We start from the raw sequence: 21,717 nt of genomic DNA, 5'->3' as shown, positions 1-21,717 counted from the left end.
GACTCGTACATAAAATAAAGGGTTTTTAATTAATAATGTTGATTGACAAAATTTAAGCAGCGGACTACAACTGTAAAGTAATATTTAAGAAAAACGTATAGAGCTCTTTTGTCATAGAAGGAAAAATCCCAGCTTTATCAGATTCTACGAAGAATGTCTTCGGTTATTTTCAAAGTACATAAAGTCCTGAAATGAAAAACAAATGTTTCTTTCGTATCTCGTATGGTTTGCACTACAAACTTAAGCAAAACTAGTAAATAATCTGGTCGAAAAACCGGTATACTTGGTGGACTGACTAAATTAACAGACACTCCGTCTATGCTGGTATTTCTCCAGCCGCTGTGGAACACATAACCTCGCGGTTACTATGACATCCTCAAAGTTCATTGTCTAATTTGCATTCATCAAAGCAAGATTTCCCGTGGAGTTATAAAATACAATTTTCCTTACTATTTACAACATTTTTCATAATTTGTCTTTGCAACTTGTCCTAATCTGCCTTCGCGCGAATATTAAAAAACTCAAATCAAAACAATTAATCCCACTCTTGTTAGACTGTTAAAAGCATGCTTAAAAAATAGTGGTCCATACCAAGAGGAACGTGGCGCACAAAACCAACATTTTCGCTCTTGAATCTAGATCTGGAGGGACTAGAAGAAGAAAAAGGTGGAAATAAGGATCAATGAGCGTGCATGCACAACCTCTACAAAATCCGGTATTTTTTTACTCTCAAAACTTACATGTTACTGAAAAAGTATCAGCGTCGGTGAGCAATTCGCGGGCGAAACCGGACCACTCCTTGCGAATTTTGCCAAGTTGGAATGTACCGTCGGCCGACATTAACTGAATTTACATGGCAAAAGAAGTGAGTATAACTGCCTAAACGGTGGACCTACGTTACCATCGGAAGCTGTTTGCTAGGTCTATAAAATGGGCGCATGCTGCTACGAGACATGCGACAAATGTCTCCTTCTAGATCCAACCAGTTTGTTGAACATTTCAGCTTCATTTAATAGCCCTTACGATGCAGTGATTCATCAATAGACTTAATCTTTTAATAACTTTGTCAAAAAAGTTGCCGTTGAAGGTCAACTTCTGATGAAACGAATACCTTCCACATAATTAATCCATGAAGATATTCCTCATCTTAATGTGCTTTTTGAGCTTCTATGCCAGTCTTAAGGTTTGCATCCATCAGAAAGCAATCGACTTCACTGTGAGGCCTTACTGTAATACCTTCAGCTGTGAGTTTTGGATGTTCAAAAATCGGTTGTGTGGTTGATCCCCAAGTCCACACTGCTATCTTGACAACTGGACTTTTACACAGCTTCGATGAGCGACTAAATTCTAACCTAATTTGACTTTAAAAATGTGAACTTGGGGAAAGAGGTTGAGTCTTTCACTTTCCAGAGCAAATATTTAGAGTTTTTGATTAAAACCGAACGTTAATAATGCAAGATGACGAGAAGGAGGAAACTTAAGTGACCTTGAACTGCAGGCTATCTCTGCACAGGCCGAAAGCCGTGGGAAGACAGATGAAGTACCATGGAGGCGGTCCAGTTATCCGCAGTATCAAATGTCCATCGGCGTCCAAAATACTCCATGTCGGCACTGCCCAGGTCGGTCTGTGATTTTGTCAAAATAATTGCGTATATTAAATTGCTCAGTCAAACATTTGTAAAAAGTTATTAGAAATCGGTAAAAATTTCAGATCTGCATCCTAATCGGGGGGAAGTGAAAAATTTTTATCTCGCTCATGAGGCATTAAGGAGAAGCACAATTTGCGTTGATCATCATATTTGGCATAAAAAGGGTCTCAAAGCCGACCACATATGCGACGGCCGATGTGGATTGAAGACTGGCAAATTAGGGCAAGAAAAAGTTAAAATCCTGTTCTTCACTCAGTTGATGATTTCAATCACTTTTCATCGAATACATCCATCGGTAGGATTACTTGTCATTGCCTTGAGACAAGTGTAGGATATTCCTCAATCCAATTTAAAGAGTAGATCAAGGAGGCCTCAAGCTTTTGCCTTAAAAATAACAGTGTTGAAATTTGGGAGGGAACATAAAATTTTTCCAGTTAAATTGGATGGATTTGAGGGTATATATTACCAGATGCCTCTATCAGCCGCATGATCATCCATCCATCCTGTATCCATTCCTTCATTCATCCTTTTATCCATCCCGCATTCATCCGCCCGTTTATCCATCCCCTGTTCATCCAAATAGCCATACTTATATCCATCCCGTGTGCATTCATCAATCCATCCGCCTGTCCCATATGCATCTATTCATCCATCCCCCTTTCAATCGTCCACCCATTCACCTATCTTGTAACAATCCATCAATCCTGTATCCATCTATCCATCCATCCCGTATTCATCCATATTTCCATCTGCCCGTATCCATCCATCCGTCTTGGATCAACCCATCCTTCTTGTACTCGTCCGTCCATTCATTCATCCAATATACGTTCTTCCATCAAATCCATTCCGTATTCATCCATCTAGCCATTCACCCAATATTCGTTTGTCCATCAACCTATTCCGTATCCATCCGTCCATCCATCTATTCCATATTCTTCTATCCATTCATTCCGTGTTCGTTCAACCATCCATCTATCCTGTACCCATCCAATCCATTTTGTGTCAACCCATCCATGCTATATCCATCTATCCATCCGCCTATTTAGTGTTCATCCACCTATCTCCTATCCATCCGTCCATCCATATATCTCGTATCCATCCTATATCCATCCATCCATTCGTCCATCCATCCTACATCTTACTTCCATTCACCATGCATTTATTCACCCATTCGTCCATCCCGTATTCATTTATCCATCTATTTAGACAAATTAGTCTCCATCCATCGTTTTGCGAATCATATTTTGTCTTAGTCACCCGATGATGTGTGGGAAATCTTGGAATGAAACTGTGCGGGTCGTATTTTTAAGCTGACTTTTTTGACAAGATATGCGGATTTGGTGTTGATGATGTATGCTTGACTTATCAATTGAGTTGTCTCCTTCAACATTGCGATGAAGCTTGTGATACGCAGCCTCGGCACATTCGAAGAAACCGCCATGAGTTTTAGTGATAGAGACCACCTTAACATCGGCTTGAAGAAAAAGTGGATTACAAGGTATCCATGTCGCTTCCACAGCCCGCATTACATTTTTTCACCAACCACCAATACTTATTGTCAATCTGTGCTCCAAAGTGCGGCATTTCGGCACTCCCAAAAAAGTAGGTTTCAGCACTGGGCGCTCGTCTTAGTTGGTTACGGTGTCAGGATCCAATGTACCTTTGTGACTCAATTGTTCGCTGGTGAAAATTTTTGGCAAATGCAATCTCCTTCATAACAGTTGCTAACCCTGCCAAATAAGTCTGCTCTGGCGCACCCCATGTGAGGATTGGCGTTAAGCATTAGTCTCAAGCGATTGCACCGGGAAGAAAAGACGAATTGTAGGAGGGATGGAGGCGACTAATACCATTGAGAAATTGTCTTGAACATTTCATCTATTTATTACCCACCGAGGCTGCTAATTTGACCCTCTTGACAGATCACGTGCGGAGAAATGGAGGTAATTCGAAAAAGGTAGATTAAAACAACCGATGTAACCAACCGTTTTGACATGGCATACGGTGGCATTTTAGCCATATTCACTGTCTAAAGTGGGAGTTCTTCATCTCAGTCAATGAGATTAAGGACTTGAGCTTAAAGAAATATGTCACTTGTGATAAGTTCAACCCTTATTCCAAAAGGATATGGCAAAGGATATCTGAGTAAACGCTTAAGCGATCCAAGTAATTTCAAATGTGACTAATACACGTGTTTGGTTGGTTCACCTACAATCTAAGTAATTCTCGCATCCAATTGGTGGGTTGTATAAAATTCAGTCTCTCATTGGCCAGCTAAACAAATAAAGAAAAGGTACAAGTAACTATACCGTCGACTTGCATCAAATAACTAAAAGGAATGCCTTATTACATGAGAGAGTACTTACTCCTCTTGAACTTTACCGATGACTTCGCCTGTGGGTGTCTCCAAAACGATGTCTTGCATAAAGCATCGGAGGAAACGAAAGCAACAGCTGCCACCTTCCGATTTGCAGGTAGTGGGCTCGCAATTCCAGAAGCAGCAACAGCAGACATGGCAGGAGGGCATGCAGGCACCGCAATGAAAGCGTCTGCGCATCCGTACCACCTCGATGCCTCGTGGTCCAACCACGTGGAGGCAGAAGGAGCGAATGCGGCCGCAGCATTGCCGGGAACATATTCCCGACTCTAACACAAATACAGACACAGAGGCTAATACTGAATAACAATGATTTTACGAGAGCTAATTTGTCTGGAATATAATCTACTATTTTTTAGACTCTTGTTCAGATGAATGTGGGCAGGCTTTTTCAGATCATTAAACGAAGGGGTAAGTTTCAGGAAGTGAAACCCTCTAGACCTCTGAAGTTTGACGTAGTTTGAGAGTCTCAACTATTTCAGTCGTCCGCAATAGGTATCTTCCCTGTTTAAGTTTTGACTCGGAACTCAGCAGACGAAATCGGGATTATTGCTTACCATTGTTAACGCCCACGCCGCCATTGGAGTTGTCAATCCAACGCCTCAGTTATCGCCAAGGTCACTATAAAGCCTGATAAGTTAAATGGATTATGGAAGGATCCTGTCACCTGAATCTCCAACTCGTTTGAGCAATAGTGACACGTGCTTCCTCACCAGAATCCAAATCTTTATTCAAACCATTTCTGAGCGGGTTCAATCAACACCTTATGAAACACGGATTCAACATGTGAGGGAAATAGACTGGTGCAAATCTCTGCCTTATAACGAATTCAGTCCATGTCATTTCTGGCCTGCCTGCAAGTAAGAACAGGTCATTACAAGGACCTGGACAGGAAACCGCACTAGCATTTGGCCCTCTCACATCGTGACTTCTGACTGCCTCCCACATGACCCTACTTTAAGTAAACAGTTGACGCCAAAGACGTCAGTTTTGTTATGCGTTCCGTTTTATGTCATGATTCGGCGTTTGTGTTTGTGTGTGATGGACACCAATGTTGTGTGGGTGAGATGGGGACTACGGAGAGTGCCTACGTGATCACAGGCTGACGGCCGAAGACAAAGGTTCGGTCCATTCTAGCTCTGGTATTTTGGCATTACCGTGGTTATCCGCGCGTGATCCCTAGGCACGTGATAATTCTCAGGTCTAAGGCACACTTTCTGGAAGGCGTAGGCGTCTCCAATTTGTGTTTTCAATATGTATAAAAATTTTAAAGGATCTCGATTCTGAAATATTTAATAGATTTGGCAATGTTTCAATGGGAGGTGGTTTTCAAATTTGTGTTTGAATCCTACTTTATTCGATTCAAAGCCAAACCCTCTGTAAGAACCTAATAAAGTGGGAAATTTTACACGAAAAAAGAAAATCAGCGACTTGATTTGATTGTTTTCGCATATCCAAACATCACTGAATTAATTTCGCATCACATTTGCCTTTGTTAAAGAAAAATGACTTGATTAGTATACCACCAAAAAAATAGCACTACAAACTCCAAATTACCGAATCCGCGAACGTTACACGCAAAGGGATAAACGACTTATTGCTTTTTTGTTGAAGATCCCCTTGACTCCAGAACCCAAGTTCTAAAGTCTCCGACATGTTTCCTTCCTGGAAAATTATGAGGCAATCTGCAGGTGGCTACTTTAATGACTTCGCCCTGATTGGCCAATAGGTCCCAAATTGCCATAGCCAATCAAAACATTGCAAATACGTGAGGACAGGACCGCAACCCGGGAGCCAGCATTCAAGGCCTTGAGCACTCACGCGGGTACCGTATTCTTGGTGTACTTACTTGTCGGCACAAAAGGCCTCGTTTGCCTGTAAGTCCTGCTCCTTCATTATTCGATGCCATCTATGCTGGCACAAACAAACGCGAGTACGTAATATTTTTACAACTTAAATTTTTTTATCCTAGTGAGCACAACACGAAAAATCTCACATCATGGTGTAAAGTGTTAGAGGAGAACGTGAGAATGTACTTAAGTAGAACGTGAAATCCCTGTTCGCCTTGTTATCTTACATGGGGGACAAATTACCTCCAAAATGATTGAGGCCGTGGTTCTTACACATATTCCCTCTCCCTTCCTGAAAACAAAAGCTTTTGTTTTAATAATCCATGTAATAAATGACTACAAGGTGTTTGAAGTCGAGCTTCTTACCATTAAGGCATACTTCATCTCAAAGAACTACATCTGTTGAAATGGAATATACAAGCCGATTGACTATTACGTCGCCGTGGTCTCGATTACCGTCTCAGCGACATGACGTTCTACTCATTTCATACGTCGGAAATCCCTCGTCCCCGCGTTTATAACTAGGCTATGTCCAGGCTCATGTACCGAATGAAGTCTTTATGGAGGACCTGGACACTGCCTGGTCAAGATGGACAAAATTGCCGAATGGCTCTGCTTCATTTATGAAATTTGCCCGTTAAAAATCATGGGGCCAAATTGTGTACATCACAGCAATGCATCTTACGGAAAGGTCAAAATTGTGGAATCCACTGAATCATGGGAATGCCTTCTCGGTCGTCTTGGAAACCGACGTATGCTCTTCTTTCGGTGGTTTTTATAGTCACGCCAGGGTGACCATAGGGTGCTATGGTAGAATACTCATGTCTATATGCCCCTAGCTCATGTTGACATGCTTGAAAATGCTTTTTATTAGCACCGGGAACAAGTAAACCCACGCCAAACAAATAACAGTCTTAATGACGTTGGTCGGAGAGCAAATCCAAGTATGGAAACGCACAATAGGGGAGTTGTATATACATGGCCGAATTCCTTGCCTACCACTGTAAACACGATATTCCTTTTCTAGCTTTTGTAAAACCCAAGAAATACGTCTCCTAGCAACGGGGGAAGTCAGCAGGAGGTGAATGCTTTAGCGGGTGTTTTTCAACTGCATGCTCACTCATTCACTGTTCTGCCACTGTCAATTCTTTAAAAATTATTCTTGTTTCTTCTTTTAAAAAAAATTACCCTTATTAATCTTGCCAAGCACACATCTCATTTCTGAAATCTTTTATATAAGTCCCGCACTTTTAAACCACCAATAGAAATTGAGCAAAACAATCAATAGCATTGGAGCACAGTAGCCAATAGAAATCTTCCGTCAAATTTGTAGGGAAATTGATACTCAGAAATTTATTCGCACTACGGATTCGTTTTTTTTAATAAATGATGCTTCTTAACTAAAATATGTTTGCATTCTTTTGACAGTATAGAAATTAAGTATTGAAAAGGAGGAGGGGGGGGGAGCTCACCTTCAGAGACGTCGAATAATGGATGACCTGTAGGTCCTTTGATGACATACCTATTAGAGGTCTCCCAATTTACAATTGCTAAAATTCAAATAAAATAAGCATCATTTTGCACTTCTGTGCAGAAGGAATAAAAAGCAACATTGACCTTCAACGAATCCTCATAAATGAAACTTTCTATCCCCACTTTTAGGGATTTACAAAGACCTCACTGCCAATTGCTTTTACTCCTGAGGGGTTTCCGTTCATGTTTGCTATCAGTGGCAGCGTGATTTACAAATTTTGGTCCAAGAAAACAAGTTTTAACACAAAAAATATAATGAGAGAGCGAGGATTTCCTCCACCAATAAGGATTTTTTTAATCATTTCTTGTATCTCTTGGGGCATTTATAATCACAGAGGTGAGGAACATTTCCTAATTAATTCGCTTGAATCATGTGGTATGCTTAGAATCTCCAGTCGCTTTTGCCGTTTCATCGTTTTACTCAGCAAGAGATAACCATTTCCTTACCATGTATCCACTTAGACTGGGAATATGATAAAGCTTTGGTAAAATCGTCTCCAAATGTCAACTTTTTTGGGACTAATCTCAATTAGAAGTTGTACATTGACTAAAACGAAGCCCACACTCCTAACCATGCCTGATGACGGTTAAAGTCAAGGTGGCGGCAAAAAAGAAACTCTTGGTATGTGTGAAGCTGTCAGTCATCATACAAGAATGCGGCAGAAAGGGGAAAGAACAAGACCCGACTCATTTGTTCATCTGTCTATCCTATCACAGAACCGTCATTTGAAGGCAAAAATGGACTCGTACGTTAGCTAGTCCAAAGCCATCGCAGAGGATGATTGTGGGGGTCTTTTTAGCGCCTTTTGAGTTCTCCCAGCCTGTCAATTATCAAGTTGATCAGCCTCAGCAGATGCTCGTCAACTAGTCGAAGAAATGGGTGGTTTATTTGCACGGTCAAGGCAAGCTGCTCCATAGTGGGTGGAGGGCAGACAACTTAATGTGTATTTCATGGCAATGACTTCAGGATCCACCAATTCCGAAAGACCAGATTTTGTTGGTCTCGCTATTAATTAAAAAGCCCTTGTTAAGACTTGTACTATTTATGCCCCAGGAAAAGTCAGCAGAAACATCGTAAATTGGAAAAGAGAACATTTCTGCACTTTGGTACTATAATTTTCCCCATAATCCTTTGGCTTTTCACGACTAGGTTGAGGGTTCAGAAGGCCGCAACAACAGCAGCAGCAGCAAGCGAGTCCGCGCCAAAAGCGCAACCATTCCGATTTTCATGGCTGGATACTAGCCCTTGAGGTCACGGCAGAAGGGCATGAGTGCTACGATGAAGGGTTGCAGACGACATCGGCATTTGGCAGCCACCCCAATCCCGTGTTCACCTGGAAGGATGTCAACAACCAAAGCGATGCCGGACTTGAACCATTTATCTACGGCGCCTACACGTCTCTACTAGCTGAATGGGACCCAGACGGCAGGCAGCTGGCTAGCACTGCAACTAAGGCGAAGTAACAAGGAGGGATGAATGAAAGCTATTTTAGATCGTGTCTTCTATTATATGCTTCTACACCTATGTCAGTTTCCCTACTGCTAGAGCTTTGCATAAGAAATATTCATGCTGAAGAGCACTGTCCAGACTTAAGCTGAACGGAGGCAGCGCACTTCTACTTCCTCATTATAGTCCACAAGCGGGGCGGATTTCCAAATGAAGTGAAACTGTTGGGATGCATATGTGGCGTTTGGATCAAGAGACTCTTCACATGAGAGGAAAGTTGAAGACTAATGCGGTGGTTTTAAAGCGCCGATCACATTGTGATGTTCGATACGGGAGATTAACCAGGTGAATGGCCAAGGACGACGATCAAAAGGGACGAAGGGCCATATAGTCGCTTGACACTTTGCTTGACTGTGTGTTGAACTATGCGGTTTGTACTTTACTCTGGGACACTCATAATGAGTGCCTTACTAACAAATTTCCTTCAAACACAAACCTTCCTGACGCAACTTTTATGACCGCAGGTTTCTCTTTTCTGATAAATTGTCCGTTTACCGAAATTCTTTTGGCACTTAAAATGAGGTTACTATAAGAAGGTCTGTCGCCGAGTTGTTTTTAAAGGGATAAAAACAAAAAAACCAACTCAGATCGAAGATGTGGCTAAAAAGGGCGTTGGTGAAATACAAAGCTTCATTTATTGCAGCCGCCGGGCTCAACATTTAACCTCCAGATACCCACTCAGGCGTGGGCTGCGAGGGAACGCCTGACTATCGGTGTTAACGTCTTCATGAAGGGATGGGAGTTGGACCATTGCCAAAGATTGGAGTAATATCATCCGGCAAACAAGGGAATAGCGCATTCTCTCCCCGACAACCTCCATCTCATTTCAAAATGAGGAGTCGATTGCACAATTCGAGGCAGAAAGTTTTGTGATTTTCTTCCCTCCTAGTTGACTAATTTAATCTGTTTATGAAGAAGCGGTTTTTCTTGCGTCTTTTCAAGTCATACCTTATCAGGTGGATAGATCGCAACCGCGGTTGTGGTTTGGCCTCCGGCGAAAAAGATCAGGGGGTTATCTATTTCTCCTGTATTGCGACACAGGCCAAAATAGCAGTCTTCTAAAGGTGAAGTGACGCCTGACATGAAGGGTTCTTTGAATGACTCAGCGAAACCACTACTTACGTGTCTTATTGTCTTGTGGGGGAAAGTTCTATTGGCACCATATTTCATTATCTTTGCCACCATAGACCGGAAGGTGATTTTAGAATAGTCGAACATCCACTGATTCACCCTTGCTTCATTGCTCAAGGAAAGGGCCAAACTCATATTTTACTTTATTGCAAAAAAGACTCTATAGATCTGCTGGATTACCTTGCAATCCCCTGGCTGTTCACTTCGAGTTGTGTTTTCGGCTGTCTTCAACAGAAATTATAATATTGGACCTTGAAACGTAAAATATATTTAAGTGTGACGGTAAAACTCTTCATTTGACCTCCCACCCATTCACCCACAGAAAAATCACCATGACAGAAAAAGTATTTAGCATTGCATAGCCAAATGACATCTTCATGTGACTTGTAGTGCAAGAAGGGAAGATTACTTCAATCACATTGAGTTCGCAGAGAGTTCACTACTTTCTTTCGATTGGAGAGTGTTCTCCTCTCACCTATAGCACACAAATTGACTAACCCCACGGCGACTATGCTTTCTTTTGAGCATTTACATTCAGTCCTTCCATTTTTCGGTGAGCTACTGCACATTTCATAGCAAATGTTGGCCGAACACTTTAAAAGAGACGAATTTTGAATTCAAATTACGAGGGATGTATCGGTGCAAAGGAGTGGGAAGTCAAGGAGATGCTTGATGCCATTCAACCTACCACACTTTACTTAACTTCATCAAGGCGGTCAGTTATAAAAATAGACAAAAACAGTTGACCTCCAACCACACTTGACCTGCCATGAAGATTAAATTGACAGACATTCTCTAGCAGTGCGTTGGTGTAACTAGAGAGCCCGTAGTTAACATCGGTCATAGATATTTACCCCGTTTTCAATGGATTCTTTCGATATATCCGATTATAAAATCTGCGGTGGTAACAACATTGCAGCACGTGGCAGTAACATTTGGGAAAAATATTTACTATCGATGTTTGGAGAGGAGGATCTACCAGCCCTCATTGAGTTTCGCGCAAATTTTCGCACTTCTTTTTACCTTTTTGACAATGTTAAATATCAGCATTAACGAAAAGAGGATTTTCAGTCTTCCAAATAAGGCAAATTCCTTTTTTCTTCTGCAGCTTGATAATGTTTGCTTAAAACTACTTAATCCTTCGTTGATGATTCTGGGTACCCATCCCCTCTAGCCAATCAAAAAAGGTATTTTCAAAATATTTATGCACTAAAACTCTTTCTAAAATTGCCATAAAGAGTATTCCAACATTCTTATTCGACAGGTATAGAGAGTGAAATTTCGCTTTCAAATTAGAGCAAACCGCAGATTCAAAGGGGCGCATCTTACCTTCAAGTACCTCAACCTTCTGATGTATCCACACTTCCTCTACACCGAGTAAACATTCCAGACCTTCTCCTGAGAAAATAGTGTGCATCGGCATCCCTCTCGTTATGTTTGAATTATTGAGAGACCTAGGTTGGCCCGATGTCTTGACAAAAAAGAGCAATTCATTTGAAATAAACTGATAAATCGAGGAGAATTTCATTACGATATATTCATTTCATCATAAGATCACTGTAACATTTAACCACAATAGGCTTATCAATCGATACAAAAAGTGCTCCTTAGAGTTCAAAGGTCAAATAGGTGCAACCACACCTTTTGTGTTGAGAATACTTCCTTTACCAAAACGGAAAAATAAAGGGCCTAAAAGCATATGAATATTTCGCCACTGGTAATGACCACGATGCCAGGGAACGTGTTGGTAGCAAAATGAAAGTAAAGATTTAACTCATGTTCAAGCTAAAGTTGGAAACGGACTAGGCTTAAAACTTCATTGTTGATATTTCAAAAGGCAATATGTCAATATTAGGACAGATGGGTAGTCGTTCTATGCCTACAATTCAAAAACTTGGCGATTGCTTACAGCAAAATTTGATGACAGCTATTAATTATAAACATGGATATTTCAAAAATTTCACAGAGTAAGAAACAAAGAATTTGCAGGAGTTTTTATTGCGCATTTGGAAAAGGTATGAGTTCGCTTCAACCACTAGCAAAAGAACTAAAAAATCAGCTTTGCAAAATTACTTTTGATTCTAAAGTAGTAAAATATACAAATGACGACGTTTTACTCTTTCATTTGGGTAAATATGTAAAAATTGATATGAAAAGGGTCAACATATGTACCAGAGGTCTTATATAAAAGACCTGGCAAGCAAAGTCTATGTAATTTTAAACCGAACTAAAATGAAATAAAAACTGTCGTGCATTTAAGAATTACAGCTATGATCAGACTAAAAATGCTACCACTACTTAAAACATGCTGAAGCAGAGTTTAGTATACCACCCTTAAGTGAAATTCAAGAATATTAGAATCGAAATAGTGTAGTAAGCAACGGCAACTTACTTCATTATCCTGATGTGTCGACATTGCCCACCCTACAGGTTCAGTTACAGTGGGCAAACTTTTATTTGGATTAATGCTATCTGGTTCAGGTCCTTCCATTACAAAGTGCTGCTCGCACGCTCACTTTGAATTACCACAAGCTTTCGAGATTTATAAACACACCGAACAGCATTCAAGGTTACCCATGACTAGTGGCCTCGACCAAAAAATGTTGAATAAAGTTAGCAAAAACTTAACTTGAATTTTTTTTAATATTATTTGCTAAAGACCTCGCAACTACACTACAAGTGCAGAATTTGTAATTTCTTGAAACTTAGTCACTTGTCCTTCCCACAAGTAATGACCCAATATTCTACACTTCCTAAGGCTACAGCAGCATATAGGGCATGCACATCTTAAAAGAGGGCCAAAATCACTATGCGCCAACCCCAGAGCTGTGCTCTGGAGGCGGAGCCACAGCCCCCAGTACTGAATAGGCATGCGCCACGCCATCACGTCAGTCCGACTCAACCCGGTTACCGTCCCCACCACTTTCCTGGGTTGCAAGCAGACCCCCGGTTGACCGAATTCATCCACAGCTCCTACTACTCACAATCCAGATAACAAGGAATTACAGAAAGTGTCAAATTTATATGAAATGATACAAATACCATTCATGCAATACTATCACTGCCTTCACGGCCGGCGCCTCCTTGACGCAGGAGCTTCCGGAATTGGTGATAAAACGAGGAAGGGGTATGCAACTGTGCAATTACCGCCTTATGCTCGTTCACCTTCTCTGGTTCATCAAAATCGCCCTCTTCCATCCCCCCTCCCTCCGACTCGCCCTCCTTCTTTCGTTTCCTCCTCTTCTCCATATTCATCGTCCGAACACTCTGAAGCAAATGAATAGATTTAGTTCAGTAAAGGTATAGAAGAAGGAGAGACAGATAGGTCGGCAATGTGGGGGTGGATCTTGAACTGACAAATGGAGGGATGGATGGTTCAAACAAACCTCAACCACCTCTGCATCTGCGTGCATTTTGAAGCCGTCGTCCCCTGTGGTAATTGGTTGAGGCTGGTTTACTTTTCCTTTTTTTCTTCCCTTGGGCTCCTTTGCGTACAGCTCCAGTCGAAGACCCAGACTGTGTGCAGTGGACTCGGCTATTGTAATATACACGGTAACGTAATCGAAGATGCGGTAGCTTTGACGCGCTCCATCGGGTTTAACCACCTCTAGCTGATCGCATGGTGGCAGTCCATGTGGTCCCATCTGCGTGGAAATTGGGCTACGCACGATCTGAAAAACCAGCGGATATTTAGGTTACGGATTTCGTGAAAAAGGAAGGGGGTGAATACCTCGCAAGGTACGTCCGCTGGTAGCCAGATGATGCGACCTGTCTTGGCATCAGACACCCAGGCAATTCGACCATCCGCTTGTTTGAGACACACATTACCTCGAAGACCGTATCTATAGAACCGCATACGTCAAATCATAAAGTAGCCAGACTGGACTTTAGAGACACGACGAATTAGGCGGTCTATCAAACAGAAAGATTCCGATTTTGAATCCATCAGATTTACATACTTGCACGATTTTACGAGAACAATGAACTTGAACTAGTGTTACCTATTAGTAATTGGTTTGTACATTCTTATAGAGAATATTGAAGTACAGTAATCTGCACTAAAGTATATAAAAAAACAGCAACAAAATTGCCTTTTACAAAACCATTTACAGATGGATAAAAAGCTAAGGATAAGGGTGGATGTATAGAGGGCTCCAAACGTTCATGACCACAAAGAGCAGACTGAAGAACAAGGAATAAGAAATGATAGGACAGCGTTAGTCTCTGTATCGCAAATTATACCAGCTTTAAACTCAGGAAATTGAATGAACTAGAGAGACGCTCAAATAAGACAGTTTTGGAAGCTCTTTTATGCAACATAAAACGAACGACAGACTGATCTGATTCACTAAAAGCAATGAAAAGGGAAACAGTAGCAAACCACCTTGGCACCATAACAGAGAAGCCATTAGAGCCCCGTAGTTGATAAATGACGGCGTCTGCATAGCGACAAGCATCATCCACCGGTTTGTCTCGGAAGAAGAGAGCTTGGAAGAGTTCAATAGAACTACGCTGTGCCTGCTGGGCTGCCCAGTGACGCTCATTCATGTGTCGGCATATGACCACCAATTCATCGTGTTCATAGAGTCCCTTGGGAGACGTCGGTGTATCTGTCACGGTGGTGGACTGCTCAACGGCTGCCAGCAGAACGCGATGGACCTTTGTTAGAACATAAAAAATACAAGCGGTAAAGAAAACTGTCATATAATAACCACGTAAGTAGGCATCGTCAAGACTAATAATTGTATCACCAACAAGTAATGTCTACGGCCAATTTAAAACAGTACCATTTCACTTCGTAAGTAGGCATTCATTCATACATTCATAATTCACTCAGTTGATACATCTACGTAGTAAGACAACATTCACCACATTTTCTTCTATTTTAAACGCATTCAAATCCGTAAAAAGGCAGCGTGTTTTCAAGTTACAACGAGAAGAGCATTGACAAATACTGAGATGTAAATGATGAATTTGATTAGCTAATAATTAGCGTTTTAAAACTCCCCAAGTTAACAAGTAATAGCACGCTTGATTCTGTTAACACTAGGCAAACGTTCGAGGAGTAGAGACACCAAATAAACTCAAAAGTCCAACAACATTTTGAAGACAAAATGCTTCTATCGATTCCATCAGTAGTATGCACGACAATCAATTTCCTCATCCTCTAGGTACGAGAGCCACGATAAAAAATGAAAAGAATGTGCTGAAAGCTGACAAACTCGCGCATTGAGATCCGTATTTAACACGCAACGAGAATTCCATCGGTCACTGCAGCATGTTCAACTGTCTAAACATTTTAGTCAACATTTAAAAGTAGCAAACACCCTACTTTTAAATTATCAGTAGGCCATTTTTGCACTTACAATAACATCTGCATAGCGTCGAATAGGTGAAGTGAAGTGGGTGTAGAGATTCAACGCCAAACCGTAGTGACCAAATAGATCCCTTGTTAACTCCTCCGATCCAGTTGAGAAGTACAATGCGTTTGTCATTGCCCTTGTCGCCAATTGTCGTAGCATGCTGTTCACTTCGGGATCCACGGGGTCCACACACATGGCCAGTGATGCAGACAAAGCCTTGTTGGATCCCACCTCTAAACGAAAGCCACGCGAAGCAGCACAGCGTTTTAGATCGTCAAAAAATTCTGGCCGTGGCGGTGGATGCCGTCGTAAGCATGATCGCTCAGGAAAGAACTTAAGACACTGCCTTGCAACCCAATGATTAGCGAAAATCATCATTTCCGCCACTGTGGAATGCATTTCCAGTGTCGCCTTTGGTACAATGTCTTCCAGGGCTCCCGTCCTCTCTTTTGGGTTCTCAAATTTTACAGAAACTTCGACAGAATCCAGTTCAAGGCCACCTCGATCGACCCTCAGATGACGAATCTGTGAGGCAATACGAACGAGCATGCATATGGCTGAGTAGAGCCTTGCTAGGCGAGGAAGAACTTCAGCTTTCGATTTGTTCGCGAGTTCTGGAACGAGTTCACCGATGTCCTTCAAGCCCCCTAAGCCGGAAAAGATTTTCTCAGCATCAGGTTCGACTTCTGTGCCGACATTTTTAAGATCTGCAATAGTCTGTGCGGCCTGGTAAGTCATTTTGTAGGCAGAGCGGATGACAGTGCGACCATACCAGACGTCCAGTACTTCCAGACTAACTGGATCTAGCTCCCATATCACACTCACAGCGTACCTGAACAACAAAATAAGCGAAACGCATTACATTTAAGTAAGTGAGCTCTTGAGGCTCCGCGGTTACTGTCTTGACGTTGCGGAGCCCTGTTAGTGGCTATGGTTTTTCCATCAACCCGAGTTTTGGCAATAGACATTCTTCCATGCCAGTATGGCTAATATGACATTCGGGAATGACTTAGAGCGCTGCACTATTTGCAATAGTAAGTGACTCGAAACACAAAACAATTTGGTTTTCGTGAACAAGATAGGATGCGTAAGTATTGTAGAAGAAAGGTAACTAATGCTAACGACGTGATCTACGAAGATCCATAATAGAGGGGCTGTTGAAGCTACGTCGATATTTGCAACCCACCAAACCTTGTGTTCTGCAATCCGACCAGTAATGATGAAATAGAACTGGATATAAACTATTTAAAAACATTCCACAATGTAATCCATAAAGAAAACATTAACCCAGATCCACCAAACCCATGCTGTGGATTGCCGTCTCCTTGCCTTGGTGGAAGCGAGATCTGGCCGTTTTGATAGGAAATCATGATATGTGCTACACATACCTCATGGTGAGGAAGTGTTTATTAACTTACCGATCGACTCCACTCCAGAGCGAACAAACATCACCACTCAGAATGCCTGGCAACATGTCATAACGACGATCAGCGAGATACACCGAGGTAGAACGTCTCCTTGCCTCCGCATCGAGATTGCCATTCGGCTTGACGAAGTGAGTCACATCAGCAATGTGAACGCCGAGTTGGATACGCCTGTTAGAGACATCTTCAACCTCACTTCCAAGCCAACGAACGGAGAGAGCATCATCGACGTCTTCACAACCCGGTGGATCGATGGAGAAGACAAGAGTGTCCTCGGAGAGGGGATTGCCAGAGACGGATGGAGAACGGAGATCACGTCGTCGTGCGACCTCCGTGGGATCAACCTGCCAGGCGCCGCGAGCGGCAGCGAGGTGTTTCAACTCGTCCAACTGGACGTCTGTGAAGGGCCGGTATGCCAGTCCGTGTTCCACGAGGATAGTCTGCGTCTCGGTCTCCAGATCGCCTATTGGACCAAGGGATTGGACGAAGTGGCCACTAGGATAGTTGGAATTGGCGTCCCAACGATCCATTCGGACAACAAATCTGTAATAGAGCGACATTAGTTTGTGTATATTTGAATACTCCAGGATGAGTAAGCGGGACAACTCCATGAATCTGCTCCATGTTACATAGATATGAACACGAACATACGAGTGCTTCGAAGGCGCCCATTGTTGATTGCTTCCGTTTACTGAACTAAGTGAACTCTCGATTACTTGCAATCTCAAACAAACCTGAGAGAAGACTAGCCTTTAGAGGCGAGGACACCTACCGCTTCGGTCCAAAGACAGAAAAATGTGAAACCTTTGAATGGCTCTGAATGCCAAAAAGTAGTCGTGGATAGCAAAAAAATTTATTATGGAAGTTGAACAACCCAAAAGACAGTCAAAACAATGAGGTGCGAAATGCCAGTTTACCCAATGAAGCGATTGTGGTGCGAAAAAGGTTGTAGTTTCAAAAAATAGTCAGAATTTTAAAATAGAGGTAGTTTCGAATGCATTAAACGAGCACATTTTTTTGGTCAAACTCCCATTAAAACTGTTTGAGATATGTGAAACAGGCTAGCGGTATAGCATTGCCCAAGCAAAAGCCATTGCAACACATTTTACAGAGATTACAATTGATGAATCGGTTGAAATCGCCAAGGCATAGCACTTTCAATGTGTATCCCCATCCATAATGTCTTCCCGGTAATGATGTGAAAAACGCAGCATAACGTTCGTAACTCAAGATTAACAGAAACGATGTCCAGAAGGAGGGCACTATACAACAGGCCTCCCAAATCTTCTGCATGAGGACATGACAAATCCCACTCAAGATTCGGATACCATATAAGATTTTCAAGGATGACTCCTGAAATGCGACAGCGTCCTTCAGCTCTACGCATAACCATTCACTCAAGGTTAGCCAGGCGCTAGATAATTGTATAAGAGTTGGAATCAACACTGTTTTTATAGTGTAATCAACGTAACTACTCAAACACACCTGATTCCAGCCAGTTTGGACGGTTCGGTGGTGAAGATGCGGACGCGGGGGATGCGTCTGTCCCAGGGAGTTGCGACAATCCAACCGGGAGTGGAGGAGAGGGAAGCACTTTTGTCCTCCTGCATCTCCCGTGGCACGTAGGAGCAAACGTAGTCGCGCCAATTGCGGGTCAACACGCCGACCACAAAAGCACAGGGTAGACCGGAGGTAGGAACAGGTTGAGCAGCGATATCTCCGCCAACACCACCGACTTTAGATTCGGCCTCACCACTTTCGTCCGCTGCGCCGGCATTGTCAAGGCCTGAAACCATTGCCTCCGCGATACCTGAGAAGGAAAATCAGTGGAGGATGAGCACGGCATGTCTAGTTTGTTCAAACACCCATTTGTTAAAAAAATACCTCCAAAATCCGCTACTCAAAAATGTCGAGTAAAAGTGATACATTAGCAAGGAGTTAGGCGTCAAATAATGACAGCTAAAGATGAAAATTTTATGCCATCGCCTTAGCGATATCTTTAAGATGAAATAAGTACTTTAAGCGTACACTGCTAAAAAATAAAGCACGATCTGAAAATATTTGCAGATCCCAAGAAGCGTTGCACAAAGTCAAGATCCAATAACATATGGCCAAAAAGATACCTGCTTCGGAAGGCATCAGATTACTTGAAACCATGGTCCACAGATGTCGCGGCAGCAGCCGAACCACCACAATATCCCCATCAACTGCGCGATTTCGATGTGCCATTCCGTTTATCGCTAGCTCGGAGCGTGATGCGAACTCGGTGTCTTGGGTATCTGCTTGGTGTTTCAGAGCACTAGCACTACACAAAATGAGGGAGATAGGCTAGGCATTAGTCCAACTCAAACCAGCAATTCTACCGTACAAAGGAAAGCAGAAAGTTTTAAATTTAAACTGCCAGCTTACTCGGTGAGCACGACAACTGCGTCCGTTGAGGAGCGGAAACGCGACACTCGCAGGACACCCTGAAGGAACTGACCCGATCGGACGCCGGCAATGAGAGCAGATTCCGGAAGGTGGGCAGGGTAGACGTCTCCATATGCAGGTTGTTGTGGTAGACTGGAAGTTGTGGTTGCTGCAGCTATGGTGGACGCTGATTCATTCTGTACACTTTGGCTCGACATCAGTGAGGCACAGAGGGAATCATAGAGCTGTCGAACTGTGGTCAAGTTTGGGTGATGGGTTTGAAGATACGTGGCCAGATCCATCACCAGGACGCCATCTTTAGATGGGTTTCTTCTAGCCAACTCAAGAGCGACTTCAGTATTATCCGTAAGGAAAATGACATTAACTTTTCCCATTAAGTGACTCTGGTACCACTGAGCAGCGGTCCAATTGAGACGAGTGGTGTAGTCCAAAGTGGATTCACCAGGATAAGACTGTCGAAAGCAGTCTTCATGGAATTCGTTATCAAACAAGACACAACATTGAACCGGGTCAGATAGACATGCTCGAATACGGTTATACACAGCCCTTGATGACGCTTGTTGCTGAGTCTGGTAAAAACAATGCAGCTGTCTTATTTACACATGGTTATTAAGGTGGTAGGAAGTTTTGTGATATCAAGAGCTTACGTAGCAGAGCGAGGATAGAGTGACAACAATGCCCCGAATTTCCACAGACTCGAAGACTTCCCAAAAGTAGAGCGCATAGAAGCCATCAACAATTACAATATTTTTGAGATCTGAGGGAAGAGAAAAACCTTTAAAAAACATAAATTCAACCAAATTATTACCAAGATGACACTCATTGTCGGGGCACGACTGTGTGCGACAAGGCATATTTTTACGCAAGTAAACTTCTCTGGTAACACGTACACCTTTCCCTTGGGGTGTAACGTATGTGACAACCTTCTCCGACTTTACACGAGATATTGCATACTTCTCAGACGCGCTCATGGTGAGTTAAATGTAGTGCCAAGACTCGAAGGTAGGACATATCAAAGACATAAAAATGTAATCGTAATATAAATTACTAACAGATGAAAGACTTTAAATATCTTAGAGAAAGCAAATAGTTATTTTAAAGGAAGGTTAGGATATCCTTAAGTGCCGCACACAAATAATGTTGAATATCTTGCAACCGAAACAAAAGACGCATTTCAGAAAACACATCATAAAGAATACTCGTTCAAAATTTATTTTCAGCTAAAAACTCTCATGGAACAAGCGTAATTTTTTCCCAGGAGGGGGAGGGAATGTACTTTGAACACGCACAACCCTAATCACCGTAGTCCGCTTATAATACTATTTCGTAAAGTTTGTCCTCGAGTGGAAAAAACCAGTTGTTTTGTTCTTTTGTTAGTATTATCACACCTTCAATAGGTTCTCTGATTTTTTACTACAAGATTTTTAAAATGTTTTACATCATTTTTAGTAAAGTGTGAACGTATAAAATCTCTAACCAATTCTGAAGCAGTTCTACTCTTAAAGTAATTCTTGATCAGTAAAGGTGTGGAGCGAGGCTCCTCGGTCTCCGCTTTTCGATTCCTAGCGTTCCTAGACAAGCCCGGTTGGTTTGCTTTGGACATCTTTATTAAAGACGACAAGACGGATATGGAAAATACAATATTCAAGAAGGAGGGGAGCCGCAGTCACTAGGTAAGTGAGAGGACGATCCAGTTACAAGGTTTGAATTTCCTGCTTGCCTCCTCCCTGAAAGGCACATTAAAACAACATAAGTATTACAAAGGACCGTCAATTAGCCGCCAGATTCAGAACACTCCCTCAAATTTAAAAAGAAAGGAATTTGGTAAGATTTTGCATCGGGTTTGGAGGCCATTATTATGAAAAGGAAGCCTTTTCGCTAAGCCAGCCTACAATTTGTGTAGACTAAATATCTAGCATAGACACATGTGGTACATCAATTAAATATTTAACTTTGGTTTGGTGGGCATCAGCGGCCCCGCTTTTGTACTTTTATTGTGCGGGATGACCTTTGGATTTATCCGGAAGCTCTCTACCTCCTATTTACCTCGGCAATAAATAGTCCTCCATAGTAAAAAGCCTTCTTTTGTCCTAAAGTATGACTCGGGGCGTCACGATGGTAGCAGCGATAAGTAAACCTGATCGTAAAGAACAACTCGCCTAAATATCATTTATGAATCTCAAATAATAATTTGACGAAATAAACTTATACTACAGAAAGAAAACCTGGTCCGACTTCTAGTTAAAGATTTGCAATATAGAATGCACACGGCAACTATCTCAGTCTCATGTTCTTTAAGATGTCTATTAGCAACTTAAGAAGCCATAGTCCTGAAAAGGCCAAAGAGGTTCGGCATGCAGCTGTCGGCGGTATCAGGCAAAACCTACTTAATTTTCTTCCTTATCGGTTGGAGCGAAGGTAGAGGCTTATGGCTGGGCAGCACGAAAACGATAACA

At 42.2% G+C, this 21,717-nt stretch overlaps 3 protein-coding genes across 3 annotated transcripts; 1 reads left to right on the top strand and 2 right to left on the bottom strand. All coding sequences in view use genetic code 11, as the record gives it.

The window, feature by feature from the left end:
* Window positions 1-144: 144 nt before the first annotated feature.
* Window positions 145-4,604, bottom strand: EGR_07294 (Phospholipid scramblase 3; the record flags this gene model as incomplete). Its single annotated transcript, XM_024496543.1, has 6 exons — window positions 145-186; window positions 592-650; window positions 741-843; window positions 1,487-1,625; window positions 4,013-4,290; window positions 4,581-4,604. 6 exons carry the CDS (start codon window positions 4,602-4,604, stop codon window positions 145-147), a joined length of 645 nt encoding a protein of 214 aa, XP_024349019.1.
* Window positions 4,605-4,665: 61 nt separating this feature from the next.
* Window positions 4,666-12,123, top strand: EGR_07293 (hypothetical protein; the record flags this gene model as incomplete). Its single annotated transcript, XM_024496542.1, has 5 exons — window positions 4,666-4,883; window positions 5,297-5,402; window positions 7,536-7,782; window positions 11,882-12,011; window positions 12,060-12,123. 5 exons carry the CDS (start codon window positions 4,666-4,668, stop codon window positions 12,121-12,123), a joined length of 765 nt encoding a protein of 254 aa, XP_024349018.1.
* Window positions 12,124-13,089: 966 nt separating this feature from the next.
* EGR_07292 (DIS3-like exonuclease) lies at window positions 13,090-20,232 on the bottom strand (the record flags this gene model as incomplete). The annotated part of the gene is made up of 11 exons (XM_024496541.1): window positions 13,090-13,311; window positions 13,431-13,715; window positions 13,775-13,886; window positions 14,429-14,703; window positions 15,411-16,239; window positions 16,826-17,374; window positions 18,317-18,641; window positions 18,955-19,136; window positions 19,241-19,830; window positions 19,909-20,018; window positions 20,070-20,232. The coding sequence occupies 11 exons, from the start codon at window positions 20,230-20,232 to the stop codon at window positions 13,090-13,092; spliced, it is 3,642 nt and encodes a 1,213-aa protein (XP_024349017.1).
* Between the last annotated feature and the right edge of the window lie 1,485 nt (window positions 20,233-21,717).

This window comes from Echinococcus granulosus (assembly GCF_000524195.1).
Source record: "Echinococcus granulosus chromosome Unknown EG_S00074, whole genome shotgun sequence".
Taxonomy (NCBI): domain Eukaryota; kingdom Metazoa; phylum Platyhelminthes; class Cestoda; order Cyclophyllidea; family Taeniidae; genus Echinococcus; species Echinococcus granulosus.
This window is presented reverse-complemented; position numbering and strand designations above follow the sequence as displayed.